This window comes from Trachypithecus francoisi, unplaced genomic scaffold, assembly GCF_009764315.1.
Source record: "Trachypithecus francoisi isolate TF-2019V2 unplaced genomic scaffold, Tfra_2.0 Lachesis_group13, whole genome shotgun sequence".
Lineage (NCBI taxonomy): Eukaryota > Metazoa > Chordata > Mammalia > Primates > Cercopithecidae > Trachypithecus > Trachypithecus francoisi.
This window is the reverse complement of record NW_022681458.1, coordinates 34,090,905-34,106,517: the sequence shown is the minus strand read 5'-3', so window position 1 is coordinate 34,106,517 and position 15,613 is coordinate 34,090,905. Positions and strand designations below refer to the sequence as shown.

Sequence of the window (15,613 nt, the reverse complement as noted above, 5' to 3'; positions counted from 1 at the left end):
TTGATCGTCTAGTTGACTAGGAGATAAATATTTCTAGAAGATGACACACAAAGAACTTGCAACTTCTAAATAGGGAGAACACAGAAGAGAAAGTAGAATCACTCAATATAAAGTATAAAGTCATTTTGTGCCAGGGCAAGCAACCCCACAGTCTGGAGTCATCCCTGAATTTATATTATATTGTAAAAATGGATGCTCAAAAAGGTTGTAAAGTGGGCAATATATATATTTAGTCCAATCTTAAGCAAAAATTTCATTTCTAAATATGTAAGCTTAAGTCTTTTAGCATATTCACTTATGTAAACCATCTCATTTCCTTATGGCAGATAGATTAGACTTACCACCCTCTCGTCTGAACATTTCAGTACAGTGCAATTTGTCCTTCACCTAAAATGTTCAATTTGACATCTTTTTGTAAGTCAGGGAAGTGGAATAATAAGCCTTCCTCTAGGTAATATTGCCAAGCTATCTTATCCTTCCTCACTCAGAGAAATTTCCAGGTAAATGATTTTGGTTATCAGAATTAAATTACTCATCTAGTCCCAGAGCTACTGAAAACACAGGGAGTAGGAGGCAGGTCTTCAGACTCCAGGGGCTGTGCTTTCCCCACTACATCATGTGGTTTCTTGTCAGTCAGCTTTGGGCTGCCGTGTTGCCCACCTCACTTGCCTGTTCGGGAGATGTGGCAGCTGATGCTTAACACTTCAAAACCATTTTCCCAGCCCCTGCAGCACCTACTGTTCTCACCTTGAGTTTTATGAGAGCAAGAACATGATCACTCAGCTTCCCTTCCAAACCCGCTGTCACACTCCTGACACCTGTTTCCTGTTCAGGGACATGAGAAATGTGTGTATCCATGCAGCAAGTTCAGTCACACTAGCCATGGTTTCTAAAGTAAACATTTATTGAAAAGTTTCTTGTCAGATTCATTTGATTAGGGATAGAGGTTATTCACCATTGTATCCACTTCTGTAAGTCCAAAGACTGCAAAGAAAGCTTGATTAGTGCTGTGTCCCATGTGACAAATGTGTTTTACTGTTGTTTCCTGTGAATGACACCACTTCTCTTGGGGAATCGCTGAGCTCGGGATGCTGAGGCGACACCACCAGCTGGGTTCTCTACCTTCCTCCTCACTGGTGATGCTCTTTCCTGGAAGTCAAGTATGTGGCAGAGATTTTAGTAATTTTCTTTTCAGTTCTGAGAATTTTCCCTGGGGCTTTCATCTCCCTCTCTTCTCTGGGTCTGAAGCTGCTTGTATTTCCATCTACTTTTTTGTACTCTCCACAGCCAGCGGGATTTCCTGGCTTCCGGTTACCCATTTCCTCCCCACTCTAACCATCTCCTGCCATTTTACTGCTCCCTACCCCTCACCTAAATTATTCCCTCTGATCTTTCCCCTTCCTCCTTCCTTCACAAACTACTTCAAATATCCTTTCCCAATAGGTTCCTATGAAACACCATCACAGAACAAACTGCCTCCTTTGCTCACCAAATAAACTGCTTTCAATAAGCCTCTCCCAACCCCCTAAACAAATAACATCTTGTAATCTATCTCATTCTAAAATATTGCTTTTCATAACCTCCAACAACTGGCTCCCTTTTTCCTCTTGAAGAAATAAACTCAATGACCCTTCTTATTTAGGCATTGAGCTACCTCAGTGCAACTATAAAATACACACATACGTGCACACACACACACACACACACACACAACTTCCTAAACGAAGATAACCTAATACAACCTTTTGCTTTCCCTTTCTCCAAGAAAGAAAACTTTCACAAAGTCTGTAAGTACCCACTTGCGTCTTTTGAAGATTTTTCTCCCCAGTGAAACAAGCTAAGGAGAAATACAGTAACGCATTCCAAGGCCAAACACATTCTACTGTTTATTACACATATTACATTCTTAAATAAAAATGCGTCACAGAACATTTTTTGCATAGATATCTTACAATATACCAATTTAAAAAAGAATTATGAAACAGACCAGTAACAAAAATAAATTTTTTCTTCATTAATAATTTTGTAACATTAACATACCACCATCATATAATACAAATAATAGTTTTAAATCTTAAGACTTTTGTACAGCAAAAAAACTTGACAAAGTAATATATTTATATATATATATAAAAAGCTTAAAAAAAATAAAATGTCAAAAAAAGGCATAACCGAGGGCTATAAGACTGGGTACTTCTGTGATATATTATAAATACCAGAGAAGGCCTGAGAGAATGTGACGGGGGGAGGCGGGGAAGGAGAGGGGGCTGGGAGTAGGTCTCTCCAAACACACTTGTTAGACACATCTGGCAAAAAGAAAATGTATAGTGCAAAAATAAAGTTATTCAAGCAACTGTTAAGAGGATAATAGAGATTTGAAAGAAAAGTTGTGGTGACTGGGAAGTTGTGTGGGAGAAGGAAGTGGGAGAAGGAGCTTGATGCGGGGGCGGGCGAGGGCTTGTGGAAAGGAAGGGGAGGCTTCAAAAACATTAGACATTTATTTTTGCCTCTGTGTTAGCAAGGAGATCTTGGCCATTAACAGGTGTATTTTTCCTCCCTGGAATGAAGCAGAAGTGAAAGACAAGGAAATTAAACTAAGTCTGGGTTTAGATAGGAAATGCATGCTGGGAAGAAAAAACAAAAAGGTTGAGAACCAGCCAATAAGCCCCAAAGCCTTCAGGACCTAGGTTTGCAGAAATCATTCTGCCTCCAGTCCAAAGGCCTAGGTTTAAAATGTCCCCTCTGCCCACCCCCAACCCCTCCCCGCTATGTGGAACTCCCAGTGTGGTTTCGATATACTGGCAATTATAAGCATCCATCCCCCCCAAAAGATATTAGGCACTGGTGGCTACTCCTCCGAAACGTCAGTAGCCTGTTTTCCTTCCGTGAAGGTACGACAGGTACATATGCACATGTCTAGGTGCGAGCATATATACCACCCTCATTATGCTGACGTGGGGTCCATCTTATGGCAGTAGACAGAAGCTGGACTCACAGCAAGTTACGATTCCAAAGCTCACAGTTGAAAAAAAATTGTATAAACAGTCCCCAACAAAGAACGTATTAACCTTCCCTCATGACCACTGAGAGGGAGCCCTGTTTGAAAAGAATATCTCGTTTGGGATATTTGTGAAGTGATGGCCCAGGATTTCTCTCTGTTTTTGACACTGTTTCCCGAGGACTTTAATGTTAAATGCAAAACACCTGAAGAATACAGTACTATATTGGAAGGATGCACATAAGAAAGTTAATTGCAGCTTTATTTTTCCCTTTTCTGGGATCTATTAGGAACCAACAGAGGAGATTTAAGAGTGTTAAAAGCAAGAAAAAACCCTGAAGCCTCAGGCAGTTCGTCATGGGAGGTCACGTTATTTACAAGAAGTTTATGCTTCCTTTCACACGTTTCTGTTGTTCCATCTCAAGTATTCCCAAAGATCCTCATTGAGGAAAGTAGGCCATCAAAGAGACATTGATGTATACTCAGGATAGGCCCTCTAGTTTTCAAACTGAGATATCACCATGTTCACCGAAATTTAATCCAGACACCCAGAATTTGAGTCCTCCCCTCCTGCCCCTCAACTCTTGCGCTTGGCAGGCGGCCATTTCCCCAAAATGCAAAGGAAAGCTTCCAGGAATAAATTTCAATCAGGTTCTACTTACTGAATGTTCATTTTGGCAATGTTCTGGGTGCAAAATTGCAGCCAGAAATGCTGGCCCTCCTGATTTCAAAAAAATTACAATAAACTAAAAAATGAATCTGATTTTTGTAGTTAAATGTGTTGCATCTTTATCTTACTTTGCCTACCTTCTTCCTGCTCCTAAAAGCAACTCATGCAAAAGAGAAGACAAAAGCACTTCCCCACTTTTTATTTAACATTTTATGAAGTGACTTCCATAAAGGAAATCATTTCGAACCGTCAAAACTAGTCATTGGGTTTTGTTCTTGCAACTTGAGTTTCTTTCTTTTGGCTTTGCCATAAAATGCAGGAATGAAGGCAAGAGGCAATGTTCCGAATGCACTGGAAGAGCCATCCGAAAGCCCCATTTCTTTCCCCTTTGATGCAAACAGACATGGATAATCTGGAAAGCTTATCCCAAACACAAGTCCTTATAAAATCTTCTCTGAAGCCAGAGAAGATTTTTTAAAACTAGGATTCGGTTCTGCTAATCAGGCATGAGGTTGGCTGTCCTTTTACCCTGTTATCATCAGGCAATCAAAGATGTACAAAGGGCACAAGAGGTGCAGGTGGAGAGGAGATGGCGTCGAGTGAAGAGGATATTTGAAGGGCTTTGCAAGGGAAAGCACACAGAGAGGAGGAAATGGTCAGCATGAAGTTCATTTTGGGGTCTCCAATATTTTTACAAAAATGCAGCTTTGTCATGGAATCTGAACATCTCTTTTTTCTGGACATAATACTCATTACCACCAGGCACTGAGCTGAGCCATTAACCACAGGTGGGGCAGAAGGCCAGTAGCTAGGAGCAGCATTCTAATTTCAGGTTTCCATGTCTATGACTTACAGCCATGTGGTAGGAGAAAGAAGTATAATTTGAAATTACAAAAAAAAAAAAAAAAAAAATTGTCAGTGGCTTAGAAACTCTTTTTCTACATGTCCAACTCTGAACCCTGGATAAAAGCATGCTTGTTAGGACACCACCAGAAACACCAGAACCGGTTTTTCCTTTCAAACTTGGGATCCCCTGGAGTGTTAGGAGATAACAATTGAGATGAGAAAGGGGTTTAATGTGTTTCAAATGTCCATTAATGCACTGTTTTAAATACCAGTCCTCTTGGGAGCAAAACATCTTCAGGTTATTTCTTGGAAAACCTGGTCACTTTAGAGGCTCTTAGCAATCATCTCTGCCACTGCAGAGGTGATGGACATTTTATTACAAATTCATTTCCAAATGATCAGGACTGGTCATCATTCACGGGTGTCAACTGGGCTAAAGAAGAACAGTTTCAAAGCCATCCACGTAGCACCCACCAAATTCTTAGGCCAACTCTCACAGTCAACAAATGACTCCGAAGCAAGCAAGCACCACCATTGAGTGTCAATGCACCCTGCTCCAAGAAAGGTCAGGAGCAGATTACAAAGGACCTCACTGATACAAAAGAGAGAGAAATTACTGAACATTTCAGACACTGATGAGGACCAAAGGGCCTTTGTTCTGCCACATTCAAATGAGACCACAGATGACAATAGGGAGCAAACAAGCAATGATTACTCTTTTGCATTTTTTAAACTTTCTTTTTAATAGAGCCTTGCATTGGTCAGTTCGAAAATTAAATTAAGTATTATAAACCCTTAATAATAGCATTTCGAGAGGCAAGAGCAGCTCCAGCTTGGGAGAGAACATTTGCAAATCATGGTGGCCATGGCTTAATGCCATCACTGGCGTGTGCGTGCAATCATGCTGGAGGCTGCTACATAAAGGAAAAGAAAGGAACCAACAGAATTCAGGGTGTCTAAAAGTTTCATCTAGTGCACTGACTGGAGGCGCTACAGTTTAATACAGCTGAGGTTCAAGGTCCCTCACACATCCTTCATCCAGGAAGGATGTACCACACATTCAAATATAATCCCATGGTATGCCCTGATGGACTGGCCACAAAATGCACTCAAATGCAGTAGAGAACTACGAGATTGTCAGCAAGCAGTGCTCCAGAAATTGTTTTTAAGTCATGTCTAGTTTTAAATCTTTGGAATAAAACTGATTTTTTTTTTAATACCCTCCAACTAACATACATTTAATTGCCTCCGGCAAATGGACAGATTTTGTGTGTGTGTGTGTGTGTGTGTGTTAACAGGTGTTTTTTCTTTTATTTTTTTTTTTTGTTTTGTATTATTTTCTGTTTGTTTTTTTTTTTTTTCGTTTTTTTGTTTTGTTTTTGTTTTTTTGTTTTTTTTGTTTTTGGTCTAAATAGAAAAAAGGAAAAGGAGAAAGTAAATTCTTAGGGCCAGACCTTGAAATGCCCCAAGTGTCCAATTGGCAGCTACAGCGTTTGTGAGGAGGTTCCTTTGCCCTCAGACGAGTAGTTTCAACATTTCAGTGAAAACAAAAGGTTGCAGAAAGCTGAAAACCCAGATCTTGAAGGTTGCTGTCATATATGTATTTGTGTTTCTTATATTATTATTTCCTTTTGACTTCAGTTTTGCATCCCAAATATGTATGGGGTGGCATTTTAACAGTCAATGAGTCAAACAGTCAAAGGAGGACAGGAGGGGAGCCAGCTGGTAGGAGGGAGCAGCAACCGTGTGTGGACCAAGCGCCATTTTGTTTTATAGACGTGTCTTGAAGGGATGGTCCCAGAATATACAAAATATACAATCTGTCCTAATAACCACCCCGCTTGCTTGCATAGGCCATTTGATGGTCCTAAAGGCAGTCTTTGGAGTTGAGGCCTGTGCCAGCTAGCTAGGAATGCGGGTAGAGACCAGTATTGGATGTGTGTGTGTGGTATGACAAGTAAGGACTGTAGACTCCTTTGGAGTCAGCCTGCAGAGTAAATGTGAGGCCTCTGTTAATCCTGGGGGTTCTCGGTCACAAGTCATGGTGGGCCTAGCCAAAAAGAAAGAAAGAAAGAAAGAAACGTGTCTCTCCTTTTAGACAGCCCATGAGAGAAACACCTCAACCTTTTCCTTAAATGTCAACCCTTCACTCCCACAATGGCATTTTAAATTGTGTATTGTAACAAGTCGGGGAACAGGAGCTCAGTGGGCATGAGAGAGAAGATAGGATGATCTTTTGTGAAGCCACTAGACTTGGGAGGCATCCTCAGTTTTCCCCACTCCTGGAAAGAGTGATATTTTTGGCTTTTTGTCAGGTCATAAACCAGAGTTAAATTAAATACGCAGCTGCCCTCTGAGACTAGCGACATCTATGCTGTAACTGGTTATAGGGTAGCAATGACACACAGCACAACGGTTGATCACTATGAGCTGAGGTCATCATGCCTCAAGGAGGATGAGAGAACTGTGATGTCCCATCTGATTGGCTGCTTCGAGAGCTGGACATCCAGGTGCCGAGAGAGTCCTGGAGAAGTTTAGTCCATGGAGAAAAGATAAAACATTTAAGCTTCCAAATAAGCTTTTCAAGTTTTCGTTAGCAAAAATGGAGAGATTAAAAAGAAAAAATCTAGCACTGGCAATAAGGTGAGGCTCAAGGGATATACTGTGATTTATCATCAAGGACTTTATTCTCTTGGCCACTTTGCAGTCATGCTAGAAGTTTCCAGAATCCCTAGTGCATATGGTGTGCAAGAGTCAAAAAGTAAGAAAAGAAAACTCCTCCCTTGAGAGTGAAGTCTACAGAAATGCAGGCCAGAAAGGTGTAAGGTGTTATTCCAGAGTCTGCCGCCGCTAAGGCCGTTGGGATCGACGCGAAAGATCTCAATAGTACTAAGAAGAACCAAAACCAGTCAACAGTTCTGTGAGGAAGTCTGACGCACGGAATAGTAGGACTTTTCACACACAAAGGACAAATAAACCAAGAGTTAATTTTGGCTACCAAACTGCAATTTGGTTTTCTAGGTCATTTTCCCCCAACTATTTAAAAAGAAACATTAGTGCTACACATATGCGACTTTAAGATGCTGGATTCTCCTATCAAGTTGCACTGAGAAGCAAGTTAAATAAGCCCCTCGGACTGCCGTCCACCTGCAGAGATGTCACATCCATTTTCTTTGATTTCCATTGGCAACAGCGGGAAATAATTCCAATAGTGCTGAAGTAAGCAGCCAGTCTGCCTTGCTGAGTTCACCTGGTTTCCTTCTTCATCTTCTTCCATCTGGCTAGGGCAAGGCATAAAGAATAGACGTATACATTTTAAATATAGTTGAGTGCATGACAGTGTGTATGTGTGTGGGTCTGTGAGTGTGTATGTATGTGTGTGTGTGTACAGAGGTTTATAAGTGAGAACTTTCTTCTGCGAGGCAATGGGTCCCCGCCTGAAGTCCAGCCCCCTGCCTCATGGCGTGCCCGTTTCCTTTAGACACTAGCGGATGCCACGGCAACTCTGGCCTTTCGGTCTTTTAGATATGTCTCTTCATGTGGAGGGCAAGATGGTCAGACCTGGAAAAACACCTAGGAGATATAAACAACAAGGATATTAGAGAGCTCCCAGCAAACAGCTTGACTTGCATCACTCCTTAGGAAATGATTTCCCTTACTTTAAACAGACAGCGTACATGCATTGAGGAAACAGGGCCATGTGTTGGGAAGGTAAGTTTAAGGGGCAGAATGCTTGGGTTTAAATCCCATCTCTTCCAATAGCTGTGTGACTCTGAGTACATTAACCTCTCTGTACTGTAATTCCTCCTCAGTAGAGTGGGGATAATTACAGCCTTTATCTCATAGGTGGGTTGTGAGGATTAAATGAGATGATCCATGCAAGGTACTTAGAATACCGCCTGGCACATTGTAGGATCTCAGTGCATGTTAACTGTTAGGATCATAATTGTGATTATTAAAGAAGAAAAGAATGGGAAAGTGCTTTTGAAACCCATGTCATGCCTGCATACTGTAAATATAATAAAGAATAATTAGTCTGTATCATCAAACGGTAGAACTCTGAAATTTCAACACCCAGATTTCAATCCTAAGCTTTACAATGAAAGCCTAGAAATACTGCTTGTGATACTACTTACAGGCTTATCAGACATTCTATATTCAAGTCACAAAGAAAAAAAAAAGAATGAAGGGTGCTCACAGTTACTGAGTATGTTACAGTATGTAGGCACTGAGCTAAGGGTTTTCCCAATATCACACCATCCTCACCAACCCTCTATCTCCATCTAGGTATTCTCACCCTTTGTGTGTGTGTGTTGGGGGCGGAAGGGAGGGAGGTGAAGGAAACTGAGGCTAAGGTGTTTCTTGGAACCTAAGGCCCATAATTGAGTGCCTTCTTCATGTCAGAGTGGATCCAGTGGTCATCTTCTTTCCTCGTTCCTCTAACACCAGCTATTTGATATTCGCTTGGGTAGAAACCCTTCTGCATTCTCATTTGTGTGAGGCTGAAGTTGTGGCCACAGTACTCTGCTAAGCAACAGTCATGTGACCTGTAAAAGTCAATGAGAACCAGCCCTGGGACAACTGCTGAAATTATTGGAAGAGAGAGGCTCTCTTTCCACTGGCATCCTGGAGTGACTGGGGTCTATACTGCCATTGTGGGAAAGAGTTTGCTTGAGAATGAAGTCAACAGTGAAAAAAGGGATCTGGGGGATAGAAAGAGTCCTGATGATAATATCAGAGAAGCTGGATCCAACAAAGCCTAAGGACAAATCTAATTCTGCTCTTCTCAGTTACCTGAGCTCATAAATACCCTTGGAGGCTAACTGCAGTCTAAGTCAGGTTTCTGTATGTTTTAACGAATAGTATGGGTGTTTCCAAATACCTGTAGGCTTCAATCTCAGGTTCTGAATGAAATCTCAGTGAAGTCAGCCTATATGACAGCAGTCATTCTGAGCTCTGAGTGTATGCTTTCCCCCTGGATCATTTGCCTGAAACTAGCTGCTTTCTTACCTATGAGAAAGTTCCCAGGCTCCCTGAAGCCTGAGACACCCCTACAGTCCAAAACTCCTGTCAGAATGTTAGCAAGCTACACTGTTCAGGTTAGCAGGGTTTCCTGTTCAGGGCAGGATTTCCCTATGTTTGTTCATTCTTAAAACAAACAAAAAATATCCACCCTTTCCCTTGACCGCAACATTCTCCACACCCCCTGTTTGTGTCCATTCCTTAAATAGGTACATGTGTAGGATAGAACTCCAAGGGAATGAGGTGAAATGGGACAAGGGTAAAACAAAAACCACATAAAAATGGGAAAAGTACAACAGAAAACAATCTAATCCAATAACATGCTGCATAATAACAATTCCAATTATACCCACGTACTTCCAGCCCTGACTTTGTATGAGAAAGGTATTTAGATAATCCCTTAGAGATGCCTCTAAAGGGGGTTTGGTTTGCTATAAAAGAGTGTCACTAAGTTTTCTTTAAAAACTAGTACTCTGTGTCACTGGTACACAGGAAAAGCAACATAGCCTGCAGGGAATTTAGCATCTAACTGGCATAATTCTGTCTTGTCCCGAGGGTACAACTCAGTATTGCCCACTGTCTGTTCTCTTTCCCTCCCTCCCTCTCTTCCTCCCTGCCTTCCTTCTTCCCTCTTTTTCTCTCTTTCCCTCCTTCTTTTATCCCAACAACCTGGAGAAAGAAGATCCAAGTTAGGACATTCTGTTTGTAGGTATTTCTTTTTTAAATGTAACATCCTTATAAGATCCCTATAAAGAAGGTACCATTCTTATTTCCACTACCAGATAAAATATTCATCAGAAAGAGGATTTGAACACAGGTAGTCTGACGCTAGAGCCCACACTCTCAGTCACATCTGCTTAACCACACTGAGAAGAAGAGAGGACTGGGCTGTCAATTTAAGGAGCTTCTGGTAGGTAGAATGATGCTCCCTCCAAAATGTCTACACTTCATGCCCAGACACTGGGACTATGTGTGGTTACATGATAAAGAATTAAAGCTGTGAATGGAATTAATTTATGAATCAGCTGACATTAAACAGGGAGATTATTCTGGACTGTCTGGGTGGGCTCAATGCTGTCACAAGGGTTCTTAAAAGTGGGAGAAGGAATTGAAAGAGAGAACCAGAGAGATGTCAGCATGAGAAGGACTCAATAGCTTTAATGATGGAGGAATGGCATCATGAGCCAAGGAATGTGGGCAGCTTCTAGAAGTTGGAAAAGGAAAGGAAATGGATACTCCTCTAGAGCCTCCAGAAAAAAATGCAGCTCTGCCAAAATCTTGAGTTTAGCCCAGTGAGACCTTTGTTGGACTTCTAACCTAGAAGTTTCTAACCTACAGAAATGTAAGATCATAAACTTGAAAAGTAAATAAACCTGATACTAAATTTGTGGCAAGTGGTCAAGGCAGCAACTAGAAAATTAATCCTGAGGTTAAGCTGGTCAGGCCTGAGGAGGACGTACCTGTGAGAAGCAACAACACAGACACCCAGGAGCCTGCCTGTCCAAGAGAAATGCAGGGATTTGAGATGGAAAGGAGTGAAGGCAGGGCCTGGCAGTGGGAAACCCCTTTCCTTTCCTTTCTATATCCTGGGAACGCTCGGGAAATTAGTATTCTTAATACAGAGCTTTATTTGAAAGAACCATTCAGTAATGTATGTGCTCGGCTTTGTTTCTGCCTTTACCAATTACTGGGTATTTCGCAATATATGTATAAACTTCTCCCTTTATCCTTCAAATTCAGGGGAAAAAAAGTGGAAAAAAGAAAACCAAATCTTTAACATGGTAGGAAATGGAACTGCACCCCTACTCAATCAAATGAGCATCATTATTTGTTCAAATTCCCAAAAAATGTATGATGCTTAAGATTAGACCAGGTCCCTTACTATTGAGGTTTTTATTTAAATTCAATACCCCAGTAAGGTACTTAGTCATGATTAATTTACACTTATTAATTTATACTTACTGAATTCCACATAGGAATAGTAAAAGGTAAAAGATAAACTTGGCATGTAGAAGTACAGAATCAAATAGTTTTAAGGGTAATATATCCCTAGAGAATATTCATAACTTTACAGCAGCCAAGTAACCTTAAATAAGAAGGTCCTTCATGATTGAAATTCATGCATAATGGAGAACTAGTTAACCCCACAGTCACTTCTCTCGTTTATGAAAAAGGCACACTAGGCTGGGTGTGGTGGCTCGCACCTGTAATCCTAGCACTTTGGGAGGCCGAGATGGGTGGATCACCTGAGGTCAGGAGTTCAAGACCAGCCTGACCAACACGCCAAAACTCTGTCTCTACTAAAAATACAAAATGAGCCAGGTGTGCTGGCGGGTACCTGTAATCCCAGCTTCTCGGGAGGCTGAGGCAGGAGAATTGCTTGAACCCTGGAGGCAGAGGCTGCAGTGAGCCGAGATCGCACCACTGCACTCCAGCCTAGGTGACAAAGCGAGACTCTGTCTCAAATGAAAAAAAACAAAAAACAAAAAAAAAAAGGAAAAAGGCAAACTAAAGTCACATAGGGATTAAGTCAACAGCAGTCTCCTAGGTGACCAAGGGGCTAAGATATGGGCTGGTATTTCTTACCACTTATAAGTGGGCTGACATAAAGATCAAAATGCACCCTCTAAACTGCCCAAGATCTGGAATGTACTACGCTAGTAGCGTTCTCCCTGGATTATAACTGCATCGAGTCAGTCGATAGAATGAGGGCCTGCATGTTACCACTGATGGAAACTGAGCCCTGTTTACCACCATCGGCAGCCTCCAACTCTGTGGGCTGAAAAACCACTTATCCCTCTAGCCACTGGTCACTCAGCGGGGCTGCACTGTCCAGTCAGATGGTGAAGAAATGACACTACTGCTGTGCTTTCTTTCCTAACCCAAACCTGAAGCCAGAAGTCACAAAACCCAATGTCTGTAAGGCCGGGTAGATAAAGTAAGTGTCGTGGGTCAACTGTAAGAAACACAGCACTCTTGGGCTATCTGCTTCCACTTCTAATAAGGCATGGATACAAAGAAGTAAAGCTCTTCTTGTAAGAAGAAACAACAGAAAGCGGGACAATACTTGGCAACCGATGGCTTGCCTTTGAGTTGTGGAGCCATAGGGAGTGGTTCGAACAGTGGAAAAATAGTCATCACATGGCTATGGCAAATGGGTAATGACTGCTCTTCAGCTCCAGCCAATTACAGCCACATGGGAATGTGAGCCCACTGTGGCCAGATCTGATTTTTCCAGACAAGGCAAGAAATACAAACTTTTTTGTGTGACATTTAACGATTTTAAATGTTGGCCAAAAAAAAAAAAAAACAACAAAAAAAACCCCACCAAACCAAAAACGTCATGAATTTTTTAAAACTACCCTATAGGCAAAATAAAAGCATACGTTAGATTTGGTACATGCTTAAGGAAAGGAAGTCTAAACCCTATTTAGCTTCTAAATAGGGCAGTGTGATTGTTCAAATTTTAAGAGATAAGAGGCAGTGCACTCATATATACTGCGGTACCAATAGGATGCCATGTCCTGCCAAGGGCTACAGATGCCCTCTGTTTCTGAAGGTAAACATCTTCTAAGGAATGCAAACTCCCGGTCACTCCAGGCTTTCCTTTCATCTGCTTTGGGACCACTCCAATTCCCCATGTCGTCTCCCAGACCTGGCTATTCTTAGCACAGTCACCGCAATTGAAACGCCAAGGTGCTGCCTGTCATGAGACACTAATGAGAATACAAACTCTCATTTCTGATGTTGTCAAAAATGCACTATTGGCCCGTGTCACAGGACGCTGATCTACTCAATCTCCCACAAATACCATGTCGCAGAATTTGTACCATCTGCTCAGCAAATTTCTAGCTCCAGAAACTGTAGTGATTTTGATGAAGAAAACAAAGCAAAAGACTAATGAAATCACCCAACTCTGACATCTCTTCCAATGAAATAACCAATCGGTTTGGAATATTTCTCCACGTAAATCATACAAAAGACCAGATTAAATCCAAATATATCAGTTGCTGAAAGGTTGTAAATGTCTCAATAAGTCAGTTGATTTGAAGAGTGGAATACGAACTTTGGCAGTTTCCCCATAAGAACTCTTTGTCCACATCCAAGAATTATGGCAACCCATAATGCTCACAATCTCCAAGTAACAGCCTCCATACCCTTCAGAGCTGGGCAACTTGTGTGTACATGCTACCATCACACTCTGACCACTCACACTCTGACCACTCACAAAGCATTCATCTTGGTCCCAGTTGATATAACAGAACACTCTCCTTCAAAAGACTATGGACAGTCACCACCTGCAGGGCTTCTTTATTAGCCAGAGTGAGAGAGGCACAAAGCAGAGAAACTTGAGATGGAAATAGAAGGAAGATGGGGAATAAGGAGAAACTCTGCTGGAGCATACCGTGTAGAAGACAGCTGCTGATTCATCTAAATACAGGAGGACTTCTAGGTAATGGATGGAAATGAAACAATGACTTGTATTCTTGGGTAGCAGAACAGAGTTCCAAGGGAATGGGAGACAATAAACTGCATGAAGTACACTTCCTCAGCCCTGGGGTGGGAGGTTATCTCTGGGCTCCAGGAGGCATGGGGTCTTTATTTAGTACTTAGAGAATGAAGATAAGAGGAAAATAGCTTCCCAGGAAGAAGGAAAAAAAAAAAAAAGAAGGAAGAAAAACGTAACTGCTCCTTTATAAGCATCCTAAGGGAGCACTAAGCCAGCATGACCAGTCTGGACACCTCTTCCCTATTCACCAAACAAACACTACTACAGAGGAAGGCCTGGTGAGGGGGAGGTGTGGGACACAGGGACTGGGGGAGGCAGGATGCAAAAGCGATCGCATTTCCTCCCAAGAAAAGCCAGGCCCCTGCTGCCATCCTGCAAGCTGGGGAACCCTGAGGCTTTCAGGGGCTTTTATCGTATTAGAAGCATTTTTCTCATCATAACGGAGACCTTTAGTATTGCATTAAAAAGATGGTTAATTTTCTTAAGCTTCCTTTTAAACACAGAAATAGGATTAGAAGGATAACACGCTCAGATGCAAGCCCATTATTTGATTATGTCTAAACCTAATCCTGCCTTCACCTTGGCCTGCAGAGTCTCCATTTTGGGGTTTATTGGTTGATAATGCCAGGGCTGTCAGATACTATTACTTGGGTAGTATCTGTTGCTACGCGCTCTTTCTTCTACTATCAAATGCAGAAGGCTTAAAATTGAATTACAGGAGAAGTTCTCAAAGCCTCGTCATTTTTTGAACCCTTGTACCTATTTTCAAGGAAGAAAGAATGATCTGGGCTCCAAAGAATGGGAACTCTCTTCAGTACAATTCTTTTCCAATAATAGTTCAGAGAAAAGTCTTACAGTGATAGGAACCCTAACCTTCCTTCCATTAAACAAGCTTTCTACTCTTTCTTATTACTATAGATGAGGGAAAGTGGTATTGAGGTTGATACAAAGATCAGAAGTCTCTACAGGTGACCATTCTCTGTCTCACTACTTTTCATATTATACTGAAGTTATCTGTCACATCTTGTTGATACCCAGTGACTAACACCATTTCCGGCTTAAAGCTAGTGTTCAGTAAATGCTTGTGTAACTGAACCAAGAATTCACACCACCTCTTGATTTCATGCAAGAGGGCACCCCCTCTTCTCACTGGTCCTCCCATGGAGAAGTAAAAGGCATTACCAGGTCCAAATGTCTGTGAGTCAGACCTGTGATAACTCCAAGCACATGGGTGCAGCTCACCCTCCAACCCACTTCCCCACGTCCCTTCCCTAGCCCATCAGTTTCTACTTCTCTTTACCTGTCGCAGTGGTTGCATTTGAAGGGCTTTGCACCTGTGTGTTTCCTGTAGTGCCTCGTGAGCTCATCGCTTCGTGCAAAACGCCACTCGCATCCCTCCCATGAGCACTTGTAAGGCTTCTCACCTGTAAGCAGAGATGGAAAGACCATGGTCAGCAGCAGGAACAAAAGGGATTACACCCAACCAGCCTGTGCTACCTGCTGGTCAGGCCTGGGAAAGGGCTGTTTAAATCGAAAGACTAGATTTCCTAACACAGTATACCACAGT

General features: G+C 41.9%; 1 protein-coding gene across 7 annotated transcripts in view; it reads right to left on the bottom strand.

Annotated features, from left to right (window-relative positions):
- Positions 1-1,873: 1,873 nt before the first annotated feature.
- KLF7 (Kruppel like factor 7) overlaps positions 1,874-15,613 on the bottom strand; it is a 94,170-nt gene continuing 80,430 nt past the window's right edge. For all 7 annotated transcript variants that reach the window (XM_033230533.1, XM_033230532.1, XM_033230534.1 and 4 more), the window contains 2 exons: positions 15,347-15,470; positions 1,874-8,087 (listed from right to left, as the gene is read on the bottom strand). In XM_033230533.1, the coding sequence (XP_033086424.1) occupies positions 8,036-8,087; positions 15,347-15,470 (176 nt within the window). In that variant the 3' untranslated portion in view covers positions 1,874-8,035. The remainder of the gene's footprint in view (positions 8,088-15,346; positions 15,471-15,613) is intronic.